This window comes from Acromyrmex echinatior, chromosome 3, assembly GCF_024713525.1.
Source record: "Acromyrmex echinatior isolate Ae372 chromosome 3, ASM2471352v2, whole genome shotgun sequence".
In the NCBI taxonomy this organism is placed as follows: Eukaryota; Metazoa; Arthropoda; class Insecta; order Hymenoptera; family Formicidae; genus Acromyrmex; species Acromyrmex echinatior.
In genome coordinates, this window is record NC_141854.1 from 5,805,547 (window position 1) to 5,829,435 (window position 23,889).

Below are 23,889 nucleotides of genomic sequence, written 5' to 3' on the forward strand. Positions count from 1 at the left end.
TCGATATAAAATAGCATAAGATTAGAAATTTTTGAGAAAATAACTTAAATGTTGCAATCTAGATCATGTTTTAAAATAAATACAATTATCACATTATTCTTTATATTTCCAAAACAAATGCCCGAATTGGGCACTTAGAAATGGTTCAAAGAGAGAACATTTATCATTTATTTTACACTTTATCGATATATTTATATTTGCTTGTTCGAATTATGATCTAAATGACTATGATCGAAATGAAAGCACTTATTTTTCCTTTGAGATAGGTTCAGCAATTGCTGGAGCATCCCGGAAATTAGGAAACTGTTCCCACGGGGCGGCTAGTTCAAATTTACGGAATTCTTGCGTCAATTCTAATGGTTCAATCACTATTCTTTTATGTTCGTCGTCGTAGCGAACCTGAAACATAAATCATTGATCTTTTAATAAAATTTGATAATTAAAATTTAGAGCAAAAATTATTGTTAGATTCTTTAAAATGTAAACAATTGAATATTACGTTAAAAACAATGATATACAAATGTTGAATAATTACCTCAACATATCCACTGAGTGGAAAATCTTTCCTCAGTGGATGTCCTTGAAAACCATAGTCTGTAAGAATCCTACGAAGATCCGGATGATTCGAGAAGAATACACCAAACATATCCCATATCTCTCGCTCATACCAATTAGCAGCTTGAAATACACTATAGAGGGAATCAACTGGCGTCAACTCGTTAGTATATGTTTTCACTCTGATGCGTGAATTATATCTCAATGATAGCAGATTATAGACAAGCTATAAATAAATATAGCATAATAGTTTATTTCTAAGTAAAATCTTATTGTCTATTTATAATGTCAATACTCAGATTTACACACACACACACACACACACACACACACAAAGCAAATTTACCTCAAATCTACATTGTCTACTGGGTACATCTAGAGCAGTAATATCTGACAGATTAACAAATTGTGTATTATGATGATCTTTTAGAAACGTAAACGTTGGAATGATGCCATCAGGAGTGATTAATAATTCCAACTCATCACCAGCAGCCAGCTGTACTTGTTGTATATATTTAGGTAGACAATCGTTGATATAACGACCAAAATTTATCAGGCGGTCAACATTAACATGACTGGATTTCCGTATCGTGGCTGCGAAAATATTTGCATACACTAATGATTTTGTTAAATACTTTACATATATAAGGAGATTTCAGAATTACTTTCTTTGCTAACAAAAATTGAATAAAAAAAATCAATAATCTCTGTTAAATTTAGACAAATTGCAATAGCTTAATTTATTAATATTAAATTAAATAAAGAAATTGTACATACGACGAGTCTCAGTTTTATCGGTCTTCTCGCTGGTAGTTGTGGTATTACATCTTATACATGACGGAGAAGCGATAGCATAACCTGTCAAACACGAGCGTATATTATTACATAATTTAATAGAAATGTCGTTCCTATAATTAATATTCCATTACATTTTGGCGTAGCAAATGATAAACTTCGCGATAATCTCCAATAGTTTCTCAATATCGACGTCATTTTCCTAAGGAATATGTTAAATATGATTACAAACACACACTAGCGGTACATGTTCTGCAACTTTCGTGATTCTCAACAGCAACTATATTGACGAAACTACAATATATTAACCAACACCGACATTACCGACCCTTGTATCAATTAATACACATACAATGATATAATAATAAATAATAATATTTATCAGTGTTAAGCATATATTGTTAATATTATGGTTAATTTTAGTATTTAAACACTTTCAATCTTTTGTTATTATTATACTGAAATACAAAATATTTTCACGTGCTCTACTAACATACAAAATATAATTGTTATATACTATTTCGTAAATAATAATATTTAAATACATGCCCAGCTCTGCCTATTACAATGATATAATATCTATATTATCTAACGATGATAATGTCATCATCTAAAAATTACGCTAAAGGCAACTAAACGTTGATTAATTTACAATTAACTTAATCAATGTTTATACTACTTTGTTAATATGGATAGAACTATTTATTCTTTATTTGACGCGGAAATAAAAATGAGATCAAAAATAATAAATTGTATAGATAAAAATTTTGCTGTAAGCAATTTTGCCAGTGAATTAATTGTTGTGACTGATTGTGACTCGAGTTAATTGTCGATAATTAATAAGTTAATTAGAGCTTAATCTTTAATAAATAAAACTAATAAATAAGATTAATATAACTATTCTGTATAAAATTAGTATCCAAGTCCTTATCTTTTAATGCTTCTATTTAAATTTATTCTATTACATTGTCTTACATATTTTTAGTATATTTTTAATATAGGAATTATCTTATAAAAATCATATCTTCCTACATAAATTTACATTATTTTTTTATTTTTAATTAAGCCTAGATTTTCGCCTAAATATCGTAAAAAAGGTATCAACTACTGATATCTTAAATATTATTTATATTTAATACAACAAATTTAATACTTACTTTGTGACATAATTACTAATTGTACTACATAGAACTCAAATAATATTAAACTATAATATTACATTTAATATAATATTACATTTGTCCATTAAAAAAATTTTATATTTTAATTTTACAAGTAAATCATTTGCGTAATCGAACTGAACTCCTTGGAGTTTCCCGCAACGATTTAGTTCGTTTTGGAGATGGCGATAAGTTAATATTATTAAGCGTATTTGTGTCTTCCTTTGCGCGTTCTTTTCTTTTACCTATAAAAAAGTAAAATAAATTTACTATTATTCTCCACCACATCTTTTATTTTACACACACAGATATACACGCATATAAATAATACATTATTCCTATTGTCAATTAGATCATCAATTCTCATAAAGTTCATGACAAAATTATATATAATTGCAAATACTAAAAACTGAGAGCAATAACTTTATTTAATAATATTATAACAGTTTCAAAAAGTTTGATATATTGTTTATTATTAATTTATTATATGAATAAAAAATTATTTTTACTCAATATCTATCATATATATTTTATTACATATTAAATAATTATTCGTTTACTATGTAGAAGTTATTATTTAAAAAAATTCTAGAATAACGTAATACATATATAATAAATAAATTACATATATATGATAGATATTAAGCAAAAATAATTGTTTATATATATATATATATATATATATATATATATGTAAATAAGAAATTCTTATTTACCAGAAATTGTTTTTGAAATTATGAATTAGAATTTCATTCACTTTTATATATATATATATATATATATATATATATATATATATATATGTGTATATCATATGTATATCCAAATAAATATATTGTTCACACCAAAAGCCAACTATAAATACCAAAAGTTGTTCATTCTATTAATTACTAAATTACAATACAAAAAATTAAGTTGAAAAGACCAATACCGTGTCTCATTGATATCGAAGTATCTGAGTCTTTATTGACATCAGAATTATCTTCATTACTATCCTTAATCGACTTTGCGTAAGAAATATTTTCTTTATTGGATGACTTTTTTGCTGTGAAATAAGTATAAAATTTTTTTTTGAGATATCAATGTGCATATTTTAAAAATACACATATATACAATTATTATACAAACGTTTTTTGAAATATTTAATTTTATGATCTAAATTATCTCTATTGTAGATATCTATTTAATATTGTGTTGTATGTATATTTTCTTAATAATATACAATGTATAAAAAACATTAACAAAATCGATTTTAAACTTACATTTTATAACGGGTTCATCTTCTTCAGAGTCATCAGAGCTATCTTCATCTTCATCGCTCATACTCTTACGTCTACTTCGACGAATACTTTTCTTGTTTCTTGGCACAGTAGATGGTGGTGGCATTAAATGACTGTCTGTTACCTCGTTATCTGTCATTTCGTTATCCTTAGCGTCCACAAGTTCCTGTATTTTCTCTTCTAATTCTAGACAAACTGCTTTTGCATCCGCTTTTTTCTTCGTTTGTTCAATTATACTTCGTAAGGCCGTTAATACTGGTTTATAATGAATTTTCTCTTTCAGTAATGGTAAACTTTCGATGAGACGTCGTATGCCTTTAAGAAAGATAAAACAAAATTATTCTCTTTTGATAAATTATGTTATTAAACATATTATATTTAGCTCACTTACTTTTTCCACTGAATTGTAAAAGCGAAAGGCAGTAGGAAAGATCACGCCACTGTCTCTCTGTGGCGGCTAACTTAAATCTAGTGCAAATCTTATCAATTATAGTATCGATTTGCTTCTCTTTCTGCATTAGGCCGAGAATATACCTGCAAATTATAACAATATTTATAAAGCTTATGCGTTTCGCGGATTTTCTCCGTGTTCAGATCCATTCTTAAAATGCCGAATATTAATATTTATAAAGCGTTCAGATTTCTTGCTGCAGATTTCATACTTTATGTATAATACTTACCTAATGGTTTCCTGGAAATTTTTCTCCTTAAGATTCAACTGAGGATCTGCTAAGCGTGATAATATATCAGGCACTATATTGTATAGAGCATTGCCTTTTTGAGCAAGTTGACTGAAGAATTCTTTAGTATCTCGGCGTATCTGTTCATCTTCATCAATGACACATAAGGCTAATTCTGAAACTTGTCCCTTTACGCGTATCATTTCTCTCATTATCAAATTCGACAACATATGAACGCATGTTTTACGCACGTTTATATCCTCATCTCGAAGTCTATAGATAAGATAAATATTGATATAATAATATCATCTTACTTTCTACTATCTTTTTGCTGTTTTTATATGAAATAAGACAAACTATTGAATAAATAAAAGCTTAAAAAAATTAATAATTTTCAAAAGTATTTTTTTAATGTCATAAAATTTAATTATTAATCTGAGATTAAGATTTTATTTTAAATGTTGAAAATTGATGTACAAAAATCAACTTACCTGCCATAAATGTGTTTCGACCATGGTTCCACTTGATTGGGAAATCTAGTAGCAAGATCACTTAATCCAATCAACATATTTGATCGGATTCCGGGATATGGCGATCGCTCCAATATAGTGATCAAGAGTCTCAAATATTGTTCACAAAATTCGGAGCTGACAGTCATCATTTTGCTGAGTGCGAGAGAACCTGCTGCTTGCACGTTTTCATTGTTATATTTATCAGGATATTGACACACATCCAATACCAGTGGACTGTAAACAATTGTACATATAGGACATACCCATCGAAAACGAAACAAATTGAATAATTCCTACAAAAATGACTCTTCGAAAAAATATAAAAACAGATCGATTTGTGTTGGGAGGGGGATATCTTTTGATGTATAATTTTTACCTTCAACTTCAATCTCCTAAGCATAGATACCAATTCCTAAAAAATTTCAAATAGAAAGAGGGATCAAATAATACATCATTAAAAAGGTCTTTTAATTCCCTACATTCTTATGTTTGATTTTTTAAATTCGATCAATTCGTTTAGAAGATACAATGTTAAATCTAAAATCTACAATCTTCATATCTTTAAACTTTTTTCTTTATTATCTATCGAATCAGCCTATTAATAAGTCGCAAGGGATATTTAAATACGTATCATCGTGTAATTTCGCGTAATAATTGTTCGAAATATTGATCATCGATTTCCATAAAATAATAGAGATTCTGACTTTTAGTAGCAAGGTATGTTTAAAGACATTCAAAGTTGTAAATCCGATCGTTTCCGATCGTTACTCGAATTTTGATCGTTTCTACTGTGCTCCAATGTTTTGATTTTTTTCTTTTGTGTTCTTAATATTAAGAACCTACAAATATTAGCAACTTACGAGGCTTTCTTCGGTGTAATCTTCAAGTAAGACCAAACAATATCTATCTAGTGTGTGCAACAAGTGAATTTCATTATGGTTTACTCGAATGCAGAAAAGGGTTGAAATGAATTACACTTTTCTTTGGAAATAATGAATGTGCTAACAGAACAGCTGAGCTATTCAGTCAAGGATATGCAAGTAAGCATGTCAATCGCAAATATGTTTTGGAGTTAATGACAAAATTTAAAGAGATTGGATCCGTCAATAAAAAACGAAATGCTGGAAGACCTGTATGAAATCAAACAGAAGTGACGATTCTGAACGTGACGAATAATCTAAATTTCCTTTTTAATATTTGTTTTTACGACGAATATTCTTTTTTCTTAAATGGTACAGTGAATCGCCATAATTGTCATTATTGGATAAATTTTAATCCGAGGACATTTTACAAAGTCCATATCTAACATCCATAAAAATTAAATGTTTGGGGTGGCATTTTTGATAATTGTCTCATTGGATCTTTTTTTCTATCTCGTAATTTGAATGGGAAAATGTATTCGAAATTGCTAAGATATCATTGACCCAACGTTAAGTGATATTATCGAGAATGATGAGCACTATCTCGATACATTATATCAATTGATATTTCCAATAGGACAGAACATTATGCACGATTCGTTCGTGAATATTCTTTTCCGGGTCATTGGTTTGGAAGGAGAGGCGCTATTGAATGGCTTCCTCGATCCCGAGATTTGTCACTATGGGATCCTTTTTGTGAAGTCATTAAAAAAAATAAAATTTATGTAACACAAGCTTCTAACACCAGCTTCTTTAGAAGATTTATGTCAACGTATGTCGACGAATGCTGTCAAATCGTCCCACAAATGCTTCAGAATGTACGATAACGTTTCAAGCAGAATCTCTATTATTGTATGGAAATCGATGGTCAACATTTCGAACAATTACTACATTAAATTATACGGTATTATAAATACGACACGTATTTAGACATCATTTGCTTATTAATGGATTGATTCGATGGACAATAAAGAAAAAAGTTTGAAGATATAAAGATTTGTTTTAGATTTAACACCTATGTTATCTAAACGAATTAATCAAATTAAAAAACTCAAACGGAATGTAGGGAATTAAAAGACCTTTCTAATGTATCATTTGACCCTTCCTTCCCATTTGAAATTTTTTAGGTATTGTCATCTCCCGCTTAAGGGGTTGAAATTGAGGGTAAGAATTATACGTCAAAAGATGTTCCCTTTCCAACACAAATCAATGTATTTTTGCGTCTTTTCATTTTTGTAGGAATTATTTAGTCTATTTCGTTTTCGATGGGCCATTCTGTATATTAATTGATATCTAATAACCGAATGTTATTCTTGCAATTCTCAATACGTACACATATTTCGTAAGCAAGCCATCTCCAGTAATAATTTCATGTTCGAGTGCGCCGTTTACGAACTCCGCCTCAGCGTCGTCTACTGCACCTTCTAATGCTTCTTCTCCGTTATCCTCATTGAATATCGAGGTTTCTTTATTTCGAGAGGTTCGTTGAGCGGTTGACGAGTTCGATGAGATTGTTGACACGTTCACCGGTTTAGCCCTATCAGATGTCGAACATATGCTTTTCGTTATTCGTTTCTTTTTCTTACCTTGCATCTCTCGTAGCGTATTTCTACGCTTCAGTTCCTTATAAATGGACACGTCTAGATGAACTAATTGTTTGATGGCAACGTGTCCGATTATGTAAAGCAATTTGGAGAGTACAAAGCTCGATACATCTGATATTTCATTTGTTTCTTTACTCATAAACTGACCCTTTTCGGTGATGTTCAATAATAATTCCTTTATCAACTTATCCGGTTGATTTGCCAACTGCAAAGTAAAACTATCTCAGCGTGATATTCCAAATGTATCAGTATACACGGTAATGTTTCGGCGCTAAGAGTATTTGTGCATTTAATTAATATACGACAATCTTACTTACATGATATATAACATTAATTGCATCTGTCGCAAAAGAAATGTAAGCATTTTCTTCTGTACTAGTAAAAAACTCTGTTAATAACGTCATGATCTCTTTGAACATATCATGATCATTAGGATACCTATATGATAAAATATTTTTCATTAATAATTTCCCAAAAGTTTCGAATTATTTTTATCTTCAAAGGCTTACCTCAAAGGTGGCTTTTCGACATCCTTGCTATTTTGTTTGATTTTTAACAACATTCTGCAAGCATCTCGTACTAAAAGAAGATCGCCTTTCGCGCGTGGACCAAATCCTATCTTCATTAACACATCTAGATTATCAGATGCTATGTTAGATTTTGCCTGAGCTATCATCGTTATTATCATTAACGCGGTTCTGCTATCTATTAGAGAAGTGTCTGGATATTTCATGGAGAATTTTTCCCATAATACCTACAAATACAGTATTCGTTAGAATACATAATCACTATTTTTAAAATGCTTAAAATATTTACAACTTATCGCTGAACAAAATTCAATCTAGTATTAAATATATTTCAATATGTTGTGTAAGAGAGTGATCGATGTAGTCGATAGAGATTTGATCTCAGGTTTTATTTCATATGCAGGATAATCCATTTTGATCATAATATAGTCAATTTTCTCCGAAATTATTAATGATACAAAAAATTTTTCAGTTGAAAATGGAACAGTTTCGAGGGGGATATATTTTGATTACGATATTTTTTTCTAAGTAAGGATGTCAAAAAAAAATGAAGATTACTTCCATTTTTTAAAATGATATTATATGCTTTCTTTTACATAACATGAGATTTCTGTATTTATTTTGCATATAAAAGTAAAGTTAAGGAGATATTAAAAAACGAATAGTTTACGAAATATTTTATACCTTGTTCTGATACATGTTGATATGAATTATTAAACATCTCGTAAACTATTAATTTTTGTATAATCATACCTTATTAATACTTTTATACAGAATAATGAGAATTAATGGGTATATAGAAAACACATAGTTGCTTTAAGAAAAATATGAAGATAAAATGGAAATTTTTTAAATAACTGTGTTTTCTTTACACTAATTGATTCACGTTATTATTTTGTCCATAAAAGTATTAATAACAATTATAAAAAAAATTAATAGTTTATGACATATTTAATATTTCATATTAATATGTGCCAGAATAAAATATAAAATATCTCGTAAATTAGTTTTTGATATCTCTATCTTAATACTTTTTTTACGCAGAATAAATAGAGGAATGTGATATTATATTTAAAAAATTATATAATTCCATTTAGAAAAGTTGAAATGGTCTTTATCTTTCACTTAGAAAAAAAACATGATCAATATGTCCCTCAAAATTATATCACTTTTTTATCTAAAACATTTTTTTTTCAAATCATTAATAATTTCGAGGAAAATTGACTGTATTGATTAAAATGGACCCTGTATATGTCTCAGTTTTAACAAGGTTGATTGGGAGGTTGGGAGAAGTTTTTGAAGATTATGGAAAAAGGAATCTGAAAAAAGAATGGAATATATAATCCATCTCAGAAACCCATATCTCAATTATTAAATATACTTACTTGCAGTAATTCACTGTTTAATTCTCCATTTTCATACCACGTTACAATTAGCAGTGTCAAAGCCAAGCTCTGTCCAGGCTTTAATTCTTTCATCAATTCGATTAAACGATTCGCACGAGCAACAGCTATTTGACGGATTGATCGTTTGTCGTTATTCATATCAAGATAGATCTCTTTGTACACTATGGCCACGTTATTACGCACAGATTGATCGCGATGGAATACTTGAAACAGAGCTTCACGCATAGAGTCGGCCGCTCCGGTTACTCCAAATTGGAAAGCAGTTCCTAAAAATGTGCATGATTCGACGGCATCTCCAGCACATGTAGAAAACAGCAATTTTTCTGCCATTGGTATCGCCTTCTCCAACTCGGTAGCAAACTTCAAACAATTCTGTAACCAAAAATATATATAATACATAAAAACATATAACTAATGATTCAAAAGCAACGTTCACAATTTTATGTCCCATACTTTTAAATAATCAATAACACGCTTTCGTAATCTTAATTCCTCTTTCTTATTGTTGTTCTCTTTCTCTTGTTCTGAAATTGAACTTTGCGCGTCATTTGCATTTTCATTATTTGGCGATTCATTTTCTGACTCTATGAAAATTTTCAATAAAAAGGAAAGTAAAAATTCCTCTTTTGCAGCAGTGGAAAAATTTTCCATTCCAGAAATTTGCTCTAGTGTCATACATGTCTTCCACAGGTATGTCACTGCTTCAGTGACTTTTCGGCTTAATAATAATTGTCTCACATGCTCAAACGCATGATTTGGGTCGATGTTCTCTTGTTCTACATCTACAAAGAAATTCATACAATTCAGATCTTGTAATATATTTTACAAACGGAATAATAAAGAAGTCATTGAATAATTTATTGACAAGAAATATAATATAAATATAATACAAACTATCTATATATTCCTCATTATTTTTCAGAATTTCCTTAATTGCTGCCTTTATTTCAGATTGTAAAACAGTCCAAAGCTGGAACCTTTGCTCGTTACCACGTCCACTAGCACTCACGATATTGATTTGTAATTCTTGTAATTTTGCCTTCTCTTTATCGAATGAATTAGAGAGTTCAACGCAATTTAACTGCACAGATATATAGGTCAATTTAATCATAAAAAAATGTTTAATTTTCGTGTTTATATACCTTGCCTGCAAAAGGATTGCTTTGCAACAGAGTACGCAGCAATTGAAGAGCCTGTTTGCGAACATTTGCGCTCTTATCTTCTAATCGTAATGCGGTGTAGGCTAAAAGCTTTCCGTGTCTTGTTAATGGCACAGCGCCTTCACAGCACAGGCGTTGCCAAGTCTGAAGCACTTTCGACCTCACGTAAGCATTACAATCCAACATATGCTCTTCCAAATTATCCAGACATTCGTCGCGTTGGTCTTTCTGCTTATCTGTTAGATCTTCACCAGTCAATGTTTTTTGCACCATGGCACCCAAGATTCCAATCACGCAATTTCTCATTGTATAAAACTATTAAAAGAATTTAAAATTAAAATTCTAATAAGAACATTTTAATACTTTCCTGTAAATAATTAAAGCCTAAGCATAAAGATGGTCATAACCGAGTTATGGAACGTAAAGTCGCAGTTGTAGGCTGATCAAAACATTGTGCGTTGATTTACGATTATGACCACAACTCAGTTATGGCTATTTTTGTGCTGAAACTCTAAAAAATCATTTATACTGTGATTTGTTAACTTATACTATAAACTATACTGTTAACTTATACTGTAAATTATAAGAAATTGACCATTCACAGTAAACTACAAAAAAATAATCAACTTTATTTTTCTCACATTCAACTGTGATTGATAAATTTCTTATAGCTTATGGTATAAATTAATAGCTTACGTGTAAATTTTTTATTCAGTCAATAGCATGAGAATTATAATGAAAACATACTTCACTTGACAGATAATCTGTGATATTGTCGAGGATAGGAATTATGAGATTAGGCTGTGAAATTGCGATATTTTCCAGAAATATAGATATATTGCGACTATCCGTCTCGTTAACTTCGCTTTGGCCTATCTCATTCATCACTTCTTTTATCAAACCATTGCAGCCGCATTCAGTAATCATATGTACTACGCCAGCCGCTATTGGTACTGCCAGTGCATCATATAATTTTACCAACTGTAATATTGCACACACAATGTTTTGTATATTTTATAAATAGAAATTACAAATATTTATTCAGATAAGTACCTGAACAATCCTCACAACACAAGTTATTCCATGGTTGTATTTTTTAACTAAAGTTCCTAGAATCTGTTTGTAGCAAAAATTATAGTAATTAAATATAAGATTCATATGTACCTCTTATAGATATTTAATACTAATACTAAGATGAATTAATCACTTATTTCCAATATTAAAAATACTATTGACAATACTTTCAATACTCAAAATAAGTAATTAATTGATCAATATTAGTATTACATTTATGTAAGGGACATGCAAACATAAACAGCAATACCTCAAATATAGTTTCCCTTGCGTGTTTTTGCTTAGCATCCTTACTCTGTTCTAATATCTTATAACATATCTGTGCTAAAGTCCTGCAAGCATTACAGTTATAATATTACATTATTTTAAAATTTTAACTTAGAACAAACTTAATAACTTTGTGTTCCATAATTTACATGACAAATGAATTATCAACAATAGGCGGTCTCCATATTTTATGCAATGGGATCTGTAGCCATCTATACAGAAGTTCCAATGCTTTCTGTCTGGATTGCTCCCATTCTTCTTCAATATCTGACTTTGTACTTTTCTTACGCTATAAAGAAACATTCATATCTTCATTCATATAACTTTGTAACATGATATTATAGATTTAGACAAATTTCATACCTTTCCAATATTGTTCTCATTTATATTTTTTACATGTTCTTCTATATGGCAGATAAACCATGAAAATAAATATGCCAACATATTGTTAATGCATAGATATGTTTCCCTATTCTCTTCTTCTGCAATATCTTTGCCATGATCAAATATTTTTTCCTGTTCATCTAAAAGTACTTCCACAGCTGAAAATCACATACGTACAAATTTAAATAAAATAATTAATTTATTGTAATCAATTATATATTTATATCTATTGTAAAAACATAATATTACTATTTTTAATATAATAATAGAACATCTCGCAAAGAATATTACCTTTGTGAATTCTACTGAAAAAACGTAGACAGACCTGCAGTTCCACTTTACTGCCATGAACAATAACAGAAAAAAATGTGTCAAAATGATTCAAAATAAAATGTGCTCCATTTGATTGCAATGCTAATCGTGTAGCTGCAACATAAATTAAAATAAGTTTTAAACTATCTAAATACAACTGTTATTTTAATGATTTACACACACTAATAACAATATATTCACAATAACTTATTAACTATAAACAATTCGATTAACTATAAACAATTTTAAATTTATTACAATCAAGAGTTTGAGATAGCGCCCGTAAAGGAGTAATCTCTTCGACAAAATACTGCCCAGCATGTGACGTTAAAAGTTCATCCTTCACTAAAGGAATCACGAATTTTTTCACCATTTTCACGCAATATTGAAAGTATCACCAAAAATGTTAAGCACTGTTAGTGAGATTCTTTACACTACTCTATAATATTTTCACTAAATATTTAAAAATAATATCTTTTCATTGGTCATTTATACATCACAATCAAATATGTTCTTTCTAACAAATTTTCGATTAGGTATATCAAAATTGATCAGAATGAAACTTAATCGAGTTCAAACAAATGCTATCAACGCCACTAACGGAAAAATTAAAGGTGCCTTTTCATATTGGATGCATTGGGTGCATTCAGAACGACACCGCTCACTGGCTCTTTTATCTGATTGGTCTATATTTTAGAATCTAATGGAATATGCCAATCAGATGAAAGAGCTCATTGAGCACTCAGTGAGCGATTATCGTTCTGAATGCACCCATTCAGTATTTATACTGCTCACTGAGCTCTTGCATCTGATTGGCATATTCCGTTAGATCTAAAAATATAGATCAAACAGATACAATAGAATGGGTATAAAGAGAATAGGCCTATGGCACTTAATTACTAAACTCTATCAACTCTAGTATTATTTTATCCTTGTCGGTCATCAAATGTTGAATAAAGATAAAAGGTACTCGGAGTTGACAGAGTCAAGTTTTGAAACGCACTCCAGAGTGCTCCAAATTTTGATTCTATTCATCTTGAGTAGATAGAGCGGACTAAACTAAAGGTGCGTCAATATAAGTCTAAGATAAACTAGCAGATGACGAATTTGATCACGTGATTTTCGAGCAATCAAAAATTAATTCCAATTGAATGATACAGAGCTGTAAACTGTCTTTTAAGGTTAGATTATAAAATGAAATTGTTTATTTTTATGAAATAAATAAAAAATATCCTAATTGAAAATATCTTTCGCTTTATTAAAAACTGATAATAATCTTATAGGCTGCATTTTCATGTTGCCGATTTGAACATCAAAACAGATCATGTGATCAAAATTGATGCTTGGTATTCCTCACTTTTGATCACGTGATCTGTTTGACACTCGAATCGAGCGTCGAGCGTCAGCATGAAAATGCAACCTTATACTAAAAATAGATCATACATATGAATGTAGCAGAATCATACACAAGGTGTGTTTTCTTAAAAGAAAATACTACGTTACAAATAAATTTTTGTAATTTGAAATTTATAAGTTACATCACTTGATTTATAGGCTGTGGTTAATCTCGCTACAAATGTTTTGAAATATTTGATGGACCAATTAGAAGAAAGAATTTTACAAATTGACTAATTAAAAAACGCTTCAAAGCGTTTGCAATATCACGTTGACCACACCTATATTCGTTAAAGTCTTTAATATAGTAATACAATTTAATTTAATTTTATTCTATATGTGCAACATAAGTATTGACCTAAAATTTAACTAGCAAATTCTTTGTTTCCAAATACGTAATCACAAATTCATAAAGAGGAAAAGAATTAAAAATTTACTTTCCTCGTTAAATATTGTACATAATGTACTTCATCAATTTCTATTTGATAGCATTTATTTGAGCGTTTGTAGATTATAACAATTCAAATATACTATTTATAAAATAAAAGTGTTAAAAGAGATGAATGTACGTTACGTGTTAACAAATTAGTTGGATATATTATCATAAATATACAGGTTATGAATTTAATTTAGGCGCGAAAATCTGCGAGCTCGATTTTTGAATCCAGAGTGGATCGAGCAGCTCTAGAAATGTTAATACCGAACGTAGATGAGATGACATGTAGCAGAAAGATATGAGATGCCGAACGATTTTCGAGTAAAAGATCAAACGGACGCATCCGATTTGTAATGCCGAACACATCTACAGGTATGGTACGTATATTGTACATAATGTGTACATATCTATATATAAATTTCGCTTTTAATTATAGAAACTTAAATTACTGCTTATTACAAAACTAATCTTTTAATTTAATTATAATTATTTTAAAATTGTCTCAAACACACACACACACACACAAAAGAGTTGAGGTTTCATAAATATAATTTTTTAATTTTTTTTTAATTTTAATTTTAATTTTTAGCCTTATATGCCCTTTTTGTCTTATAAATTAAAATTCGATTTTTTATTAAGTATAATCAAATACAATAGTTCAAAATTGTTTTATAAATAAATTCTGAATGACATTATAAAATAGTCATGTTACTTTATTGCATTTGAATAAAATAAAACAATAAATAAATACATTTACATCCATATATGTACATATTCTACTCTTATTGTTCTACTCTTATGAAAAGTTATATACATATAAATGTTAAATTAAAATAATTTATTTCATTTTCCTAATTCATTGTATTTTCTTTAATTTTATTCAGTATATTTTTTTAATCCTAAATCATTTTGTATGTAGCACTATTATAAAACTGTCAGCAAATAAATTATTTTCCTGCTGTAAGATAAAATGAGATAATTATTCTTGTTATAAATATAATTGTCCCGACAAATGCATTATATTTCTCAGTTGCAAACTGACGACTTTTAGCTTTGATTTTTAAGATTCGCAATTAGATATTTTACATAATTGTCGAGGAAAATCATTATAATTATCATCAAAACAAAATTATTAGAAAATAAGTGATTAAAATACACACACACACACACACACACACACACACACACACACACACACACATACACACATCTCTTATGTTTTTTTGAAGAAAATGGCCTAATTAAAAAAGATTTGAATACATAAAGTTTAATAAAAAAATATAATGCATGAGAGAAATGTTTTTATATTATTGATCCGACATTTGTATTTTTATATTAGAAATTATTGAAATAATAATGAAAAATCGGAGATTTTTTATAATATAATAATAATAATACAAACAATTTTTATTTATAATTTTAATATAAATAATTTTTACATCTGTAATACAATAAACTGGATATAATAGAAATGTAAATATTTATATATTTTCATACGGCTTAGAATTTAGAATTAATAAATCATTACCGAGCAAACTGTTATCTCAGAATTGCTACTAATAACGAATTAAAATAGATTGTTACTGTCAGCTAGACAGAATAATTTTAAAAATACTATGCCGCTCCAGTGCTTGTAACTCAACGAGAATGGTAGCTACAGTATGTCTCAATTGATGAAACTTTGCCAAAGATAATTCAAAAGTCACACATTCACCTGTATTGAAAATCCATTCCATCATAATAGTTGGTTCTAGTACTCTGTTTAATATACTGCAATATATATGGAAAAATATATTAGAATTCTCTGTAAAATATTATTTTATGAATAAATATTTACTAAAAAAAAATATCCAAACATACTTTGATGAGATTGTAATATCTACGCGCCATTTGCAAGATATAAGTTGTGGATTAAATTTTGTTCTTTGAATTAAACCTAATAACAAATCTGCTTGTTTTGGACCATAAATCACAGAGGATAAATCTTCTACACATTCTGGATTCAATCTGTAATATGCATAAAAAATAGAAAGATAAGAAAAATTCCGTATAACTTTTTAGATGCTATTATAAAAAAAAAGATATAATTAAAATTATTCTTTATTATTATTCTTTATAACAATTATTGTTATAGATATGAATTTATTTGTTATATAAAAATATAAATGTTCAATCACAAGCTATAAGAGCCATTTGAGTTACAAAACCTAACATATATATGTACACTTACTTCAATTCTTCCAAGCATTGTTTAAATTCCACAGGTTTAATATTATGGCATTGCGAACGTAGATATATTTTTAAAATTGTAAGAATAGCAGCATAATATTCATCTACATGTTCTTCAGGTATGCTATATTTTTTACTTATTCTTTCTAATATACCTTCTTCTACGTGTTCCAGTTCTATTGCTTTTACTGCAACTATATGTTTTAAACAATTATTATACAAATGACATAGATATCCTGTTCCTTCTTGTTATACATAATATGTAAATTTGACGCAGTATTAATTTAATATTTCAATCTAACTCTTATTTAATTCAATTACAATTCTTTAAAATAATTTTAGTTTGTTTTTAATAAAAGTAATAACTCACGTTGTATTAATGGACGCGCGAATGTTTTTTTTAATTCCGCAAGATATTTTGTTTTGTTCCCTAAAGCACTCAAAAGCTGCGTTTGAAGGGTTGTCATTGTATAGTGACGTTCAGTTCGAGTAACTTTGACAAATTTCAATTGCTAACTTAACCAAAAATGTCTAACGCCCCAAACAAAATTGAACGCATTGCCATCTATTGGAGATTAAAGAAAATTAGATAAGTAATATTACCGAGATATGATGCAGGTAGAAGAATTTATATTGACTGCTAATATAAATTTCTTGAAATTGCTCGACTTGATATAAATATATCTGAATAATATATATTATTTAGTTATATAATGCAATATTTAAGTTCTTTATTTTTATACAGATGCTTCATAAATTAGCATACATAAAAATTAGATATATTTTAATAATGATTGAAACGGTCGATAATGTCAACGTTCTATCCGTGTTCCAGAGTTCAGTCATGAAAAAATTTATCCATTGCCAATGATTTAATAGTAAGTGCTGTCAGTAATGTGATAAATAAATAGTTTTACTTATAAAAGTTTACTTATAATTATTACAAATCTTTTGGATATAAAATTTGAATTAATAATTATTTTGCTCGACAGTAAATGCATCGTTAATGATGTGAATGTCGCTTATTTGTTGAAGAAGGGATCAATAACATATATATAATAACGCTATTAAATACAAATAGTGAATTACAATGTTATGGAACGCGTTGTAAGATTTTTTTTAGTAGCATTTATATATAAAATCACATTAATTTTAATATTTTAAGCTTAATATGCGATAAGAAAATCAACCAAATTCCCTGATATACTTGGTTGAAGTCACTGCTTACAACTGACCGTGTGGCCTAATGGATAAGGCGTCGGACTTCGGATCCGAAGATTGCAGGTTCGAGTCCTGTCACGGTCGCAGGCAACTAATTTTTTTTTCTGCTATACGAGACACACTATATGTTCTATTATTATATAGAATTGTCCTATGATTTCCATATTTCATATTTTTATTCTTTTTAGTAATATGAACCCGTCAGAAATTAAAAAATACATAAAAATTTTTTAATTATTTTAAAAATTATATATTATATAATTATATATTATATAATAATTAATTAATATTAATTAATCTAATTCAAAATAAAATTAATGTATAAATTTAAAGTTAAGTTTACACGTTAATTAGTTTCTTTCAATTTATGCGTAATTTAAATAATAGATAAGTAAAATGATATATTATATATATATATATTTTTTATCAAAACCTTTTTGTCATTACGCATCCCAGTAAAGGAGGATGGATTGAAACGGGTTTATTTCTTCAGAAAAACACATTTGCGAACGTTAAGTGAATTTTTTTCAATCTAAATGTATTTTATTCTTTTATATAAATATATATACAATCATATCAGGCAATTCTAAAATACATTATCGTGAATTGAAAAATATAATTGTAATTGCAAAAAATATTTCATATATATAATTATAAATGTATAATTATATATAATTATATAAAAAATTGACATATTTTATATATACAATTATATATAAAATATGTCCATATATATATATATATAACATTTTTTTTGTGAGTGTTTAATTTATTTAGCCTTCAAATCAAAATTTTGAATGGGAAATATAGTTTTTCTATCTAATTATATGTATATATATATATATAATTGGATCTATATATGTATATATATATATATATATTGAATCTACACACACACACACACACACGCGCGCGCGCGCGCGCACGCATATATAGATCCAAGTATTGAAAAATTGCATTTCCTATTGAAAATTTTGAATTGATAAGTACTGATAAATGAATTAAATAATTACAATTATATTTTTTAATTCACAATAATTTTAGAATTGATGATTGTCTATAATTTTATAAAAGAATAAAAATACGTTCAGAATGAAAAAGATTCTTAAGACTTAATGTTCTCGCGAATGAATTTTTTTTAAAGAACTGAATCCGTTTCAATTCATTCTCATTTACTGAGCATATTTTATATTAAATATTTAACTTATTAAATTCTCAGCAAATAAGCTTATTTGTTGTATTATTATTTGTTCAAATACAAATAATAAACGTTAAAGATGTAATTATAGTTGATGTCAAAATAATGATAAATAATATAATATAATCAGCTTATTTATACGGTTGTTGTATTAATTGCATTTTGATGTTGTGTAATTGTAATATCTATATATTTTATTTATGTAAATTTCCTAATATTTAAACCAAGCTCCACATACGAGTACGAAGTCAACGACCTCGAGACATTTTCTTGAATAATAAGCAATGAAGTAACAAAGATTTAAAAGTGATGTTCAATTTTAAATTCAGTGATGTCATTAATACGCGCTATGACATTATCAAGAAAGGTCGACGATTCCCGAAACATTATTGATTAAATAGCCTTTAAATCACCTTTTAGCTAAATTTTCTACAGTAAAATTTCATCATAATCCATTTATTATAAAATTATCGATATTAATATATATTTTTTTATAAATTATTATTTATTTTCTAAAGAAAATTTACCAAATTTGATATAACTTTTTATTTACAATACTTTTGTAAATCTTCAAATTTTTATCAAATACTTACAGATATTTAAGAAAAATTGTTTTTAAAATATTTACTGACACATATTTAAAGAATAATTAACAATATAAGATCTGATTATCTTATATTATAGCAAAATTATTCGATAAGTTAGTTTTTGTCTTGGGAAAAGATATTTTAATACTTACAAATTTTTAGTTAGTAATGCGATTTAAGTTCTATCATATAATGAATTCATTGGCGTAGCCTCACATGTACCTTCGATAGCTCAGTTGGTAGAGCGGTGGACTGTAGTTGGAAGGATTACGAGCAGATATCCATAGGTCGCTGGTTCAAATCCGGCTCGAAGGAATCTTTTGATATTTTTTTAATGCTTTTTTTTATTAACTTTTATTAAGTTTAAACATATCTTTTAATAGAATACACTATCTCTATTTTTATTTTCAAAATTATTAACATTTTTTTACGAGAATGTATATATGTATATCACATAAACTGTTATAATTTTAATACAAGAGATTATGTTTATATTACTATGTAGATTGTTATTGTTCTTGGAATAATCCAAATGGATTGTTATAAATTTTATTATAAACAAAGTTCTTATTTATGTATAATAATAAATATAAATATTTTTGAAAAAAATATACTTATTAGAGATTTTATGATTACTATATTAAAATGATAAAATGAATATTGATTATTATTAATAATGCCATAGGTTATTATACATACATAAATTTCTTTCTATTATTAACCTGTTTACGTTATATTTAACTTTTTATTGCAACAAATAAAGAGAAATACATTTCAATATGTATTAGGAAATAAACAAAATTTTTTTAACTTATCTGCAATTATTTTAATTTAATATTTTTTAATATAACTGAATATTTATCTTTATTTTATTCTATTTATTAAACAGATTCAACTGTGTTACATTATGTAAAATAGAAAGTCATTTTTATAATTATTTAAATTATTTACAAAATATTTTCTTCAGAGATGTGTGAGTAAACAGATAGACAACAAAGAAAGGGAAACTAAAAATAGTCTTTCATTTATCATTCGCACAGTAATGCATAAAGAGTGATTTCATGATTTTCCAATGATGTATGAAGAATGATTACTTCATGATTTTCCGTATATGAGATATTGATTTCACATCTAAAAAAACACGATCAAAATAAAGTATATGATTAGAACTTCTTCTGATTTGATTAGAAGGCATTATGTTGACAGATTGTTAAACATAGGACTAAACTTGTAATTGTAAAAATTTCAAATATAAAATTGAAATATAAAATATAAATATCAAAAAATAATTCTAAAACGTTCAAAAAATTTTAAGTACAATATATAAAATATTGTGTAAAAATGTGTCTGTTTTATATTACACGAATTATTTCTATGTAAAGAATATTATAAAATGTAATTTATGTAATTTATGAAGTATTAATATAAGATAGTGTTTATTTATGTTATTTATATATTATTAATTAAATTTGTTTCTCTCTTTGCGGGCGCGCGTGTGTATAACTATATATTTTTCTATATATATATATATTATATATATATATATATATATATATATATATATAATTTAAATATTTCTTATTATTTATTATATTATTTATTTACATATTTTTATATATTTAAAAAAAGTTTTAAAAATAATATGCATATATGCATATAAAATATAATATGAATAGATTGAATTATCCAATATTGATGTCTTATTTGAATAGCGAATTAAGTTATAGAAAAGAATCACTGATTTTTTATCATATGCAATTAAAAAGAAAATCAGAAACATATGAAGGAAACAAAATTATCATTAATTTTGATATGACAATTTTTTTTTGTAAATGAATCAAGTCTATGAATTTCTCATCATATTATTTGGCGTGCTATTGAATCTGCGTCATACATATTTGATGCTTATCCATTTATCTATTTTGGGGATCGAAGTTTTGCGAGGGTGTGCCGCTCTTTTTTGTCTAATCAGAGCGAAGTGAATTAACTCCAACACGAAACCGCGCCTAAATATTGTTCGTGTCTCGCGAAGATCAACGATCCTTTTTCACATAAGTTTGACCCAGTCAAATTAAATATCGAAAATTAAAAAGCCGATACAAGTCATTTATATCTTCTCTTATCGATTATATTATAATAGAATTCATCGCGGCAAACACATTCTGACCGTTACGCAACAAGTTATTTCTCGACTTTTTTTTAATTATAACTTTTTAAATATTCCAATCGCATATAAACTTTTAAGAAACTTATTTGCAAAAAGAAAATTTTTCCCAATTAATTTGATTTATTTCAAATAGCTTGATACTCTACAAAATTTGAAAGAGTAATTATTATTTCATTTTATATATACACAATGTAAAAAAGATAATATTTAAATATTTTTAAAAGAATTTTTAATTCTTAACGAGAGTAATAATAATTTAATTATTATCTCTTTTATAAATTATGTCATCCTAATTTTTAGAATTTTCTACTTAATTTAATATATTTGCTAATTGTAAGATATATATATATATAAAGGTTATATATGTATTTAAATATTTATAACAAAACGTCTAATTAAAAGACGATTCATTTTCATTCTCTATTATAATTAACACAATGATTTATTATACTTAATAGTTTATTACACTTCTTTAAAAATTAATAAAATTTTCTAATAAGTAAAATTAAAATAAAATCCGCAAAAGAAACGTATAATTTTACTCTTTTAATTTATCTGCTATTAGAAGGATAGTAAAATCATTCCAGAACGGACATTATACATATATTACTATTAATTCTATATTTAGAGTATATACCAGATTATCACTGTTGTGTACCATTTATCACTGTACTATATTACTAAACATCTGTAGATTAAACAAAATTAAATACTTTATTAAAACATTATACTAGGAAAGTATGATAGTAAAAGAGTGGATCGTAGGATTTATAATCAAAAGACATAATCTTTAAATCAGTTTAATTTTACAAATATAGCAATGATACCGCATAGAGAACATCGCGTCTGCGTTGTTCACGATGCGAGTAGCAATTCTAGACAAATACGTGCTGCCACCCTTTTGACGTCCGACTCGAGACTCTCGGGGGTGGCATAGCACGAGGGATGGAAAGGCGTCAACGATATATCGTCGCAATGAGACTTATCCGTGAAAACAAAAACACTATATAACCAATGACGTACGTGCAAATATTTATCACGTGGAAGTTAAGATAATTATGACCGAACACAGAATCGAGAATGTAATGTTATTTAATTGCGTTATTTAACTACAAAATCGATAATTTTATCATCGATGATTAAGTGGGATTAATTCATTGAATAAACGTTTGCAAATATTAACTACTTAGTACAATTGTGTGTGTATCAATTATATTATAATAATATATGATATACTAAAATATATTGTAATTATTACAAAATAAATATTCACTAGCGATTATTAAAATATCATGTTTATTCCTGTTTTATTTACTTTGGTAATAAATGTACAAGATAGTGTGTGTGTTTTGTTTTTGAGGAGAAAAGATAAGAGTAAGAATAAGGGTAAGAATAAGAGAAAGACAGTTCAATATATTATGCGCTTTGAGATGGTATCCTCAAGTGTAAAAAACGCAAATCAAAGAGACAGAGAGAGAGAGAGAGAGAGAGAGAGAGAGAGAGAGAGAGAGAGAGAAAGAGAGAGGAATAATTCTTTAATCTTAATTCTTTGGTAATTTATAAATTTAAATTTATGTATATATATGTATATATATATGTATAAATATAAATTTATTTTAAAAAGATAGATACATTTAATTTGATGCATATTCATAATTTTATATATATACAGTATGTATAATATATGTATATACATATGTATATGAATTATATATAAATATTTTTACAGCTAATTATATTAATTTTTATTATGATAGAAAGTGAGATATTTTTCTTCCAATTATGTGTATGTACATATAATGTTTAAGTTTATATTTCTTTTATTATCTTTATTTGTGTATTTATGTATTCTTTCGATTCTCTGCTTTTAAAGCTTAGATATGTCGAATGAAACTGTTAAATGTGAGAAACACTTATAGAAAGTAATATAAATTTTAATACAATATGAACGTGAAAAAATATAAGATGATAAGAAAAATTTTCGAAAAGATATAAAAATTTCAATCGTGTGTTTTGTTCT

General features: G+C 27.2%; 3 protein-coding genes and 2 non-coding genes across 7 annotated transcripts; 2 read left to right on the plus strand and 3 right to left on the minus strand.

Moving 5' to 3' along the window:
• Positions 1-85: 85 nt before the first annotated feature.
• On the minus strand, positions 86-1,682 carry ND-30 (NADH:ubiquinone oxidoreductase core subunit S3). The gene is made up of 5 exons (XM_011063946.2): positions 1,485-1,682; positions 1,333-1,413; positions 902-1,149; positions 536-781; positions 86-399 (listed from the first exon to the last, which is right to left on the minus strand). The coding sequence occupies exons 1-5, from the start codon at positions 1,546-1,548 to the stop codon at positions 247-249; spliced, it is 792 nt and encodes a 263-aa protein (XP_011062248.1). The 5' UTR covers positions 1,549-1,682; the 3' UTR covers positions 86-246.
• Positions 1,683-2,277: 595 nt separating this feature from the next.
• On the minus strand, positions 2,278-13,253 carry Cap-D2 (CAP-D2 condensin subunit). 3 transcript variants are annotated; one of them, XM_011063944.2, is made up of 20 exons: positions 12,895-13,253; positions 12,616-12,750; positions 12,304-12,482; positions 12,090-12,229; positions 11,924-12,005; positions 11,653-11,715; positions 11,347-11,580; positions 10,582-10,914; positions 10,334-10,520; positions 9,893-10,221; positions 9,419-9,811; positions 8,016-8,260; positions 7,824-7,944; positions 7,236-7,711; positions 4,962-5,216; positions 4,471-4,743; positions 4,182-4,324; positions 3,773-4,105; positions 3,442-3,555; positions 2,278-2,755 (listed from the first exon to the last, which is right to left on the minus strand). In XM_011063944.2, the coding sequence occupies exons 1-20, from the start codon at positions 13,007-13,009 to the stop codon at positions 2,631-2,633; spliced, it is 4,275 nt and encodes a 1,424-aa protein (XP_011062246.1). In that variant the 5' UTR covers positions 13,010-13,253; the 3' UTR covers positions 2,278-2,630. The 3 variants fall into 3 exon arrangements, with proteins under 3 accessions (XP_011062246.1, XP_011062247.1, XP_087260077.1); XM_011063945.2 differs by lacking the exon at positions 3,442-3,555; XM_087403951.1 differs by lacking the exons at positions 11,924-12,005; positions 12,090-12,229; positions 12,304-12,482; positions 12,616-12,750; positions 12,895-13,253 and having other exon boundaries at positions 11,347-11,552; positions 11,653-11,709.
• Positions 13,254-15,871: 2,618 nt separating this feature from the next.
• LOC105150695 (COMM domain-containing protein 5) lies at positions 15,872-17,266 on the minus strand. The gene is made up of 4 exons (XM_011063943.2): positions 17,067-17,266; positions 16,698-16,890; positions 16,328-16,474; positions 15,872-16,237 (listed from the first exon to the last, which is right to left on the minus strand). Exons 1-4 carry the CDS (start codon positions 17,161-17,163, stop codon positions 16,054-16,056), a joined length of 621 nt encoding a protein of 206 aa, XP_011062245.1. The 5' UTR covers positions 17,164-17,266; the 3' UTR covers positions 15,872-16,053.
• Positions 17,267-17,928: 662 nt separating this feature from the next.
• TRNAR-UCG (transfer RNA arginine (anticodon UCG)) lies at positions 17,929-18,001 on the plus strand. Its single transcript has one exon. It is a non-coding gene; the product is annotated as a tRNA-Arg (tRNA).
• Positions 18,002-19,923: 1,922 nt separating this feature from the next.
• TRNAY-GUA (transfer RNA tyrosine (anticodon GUA)) lies at positions 19,924-20,017 on the plus strand. The gene is made up of 2 exons: positions 19,924-19,960; positions 19,982-20,017. It is a non-coding gene; the product is annotated as a tRNA-Tyr (tRNA).
• Positions 20,018-23,889: the final 3,872 nt, after the last annotated feature.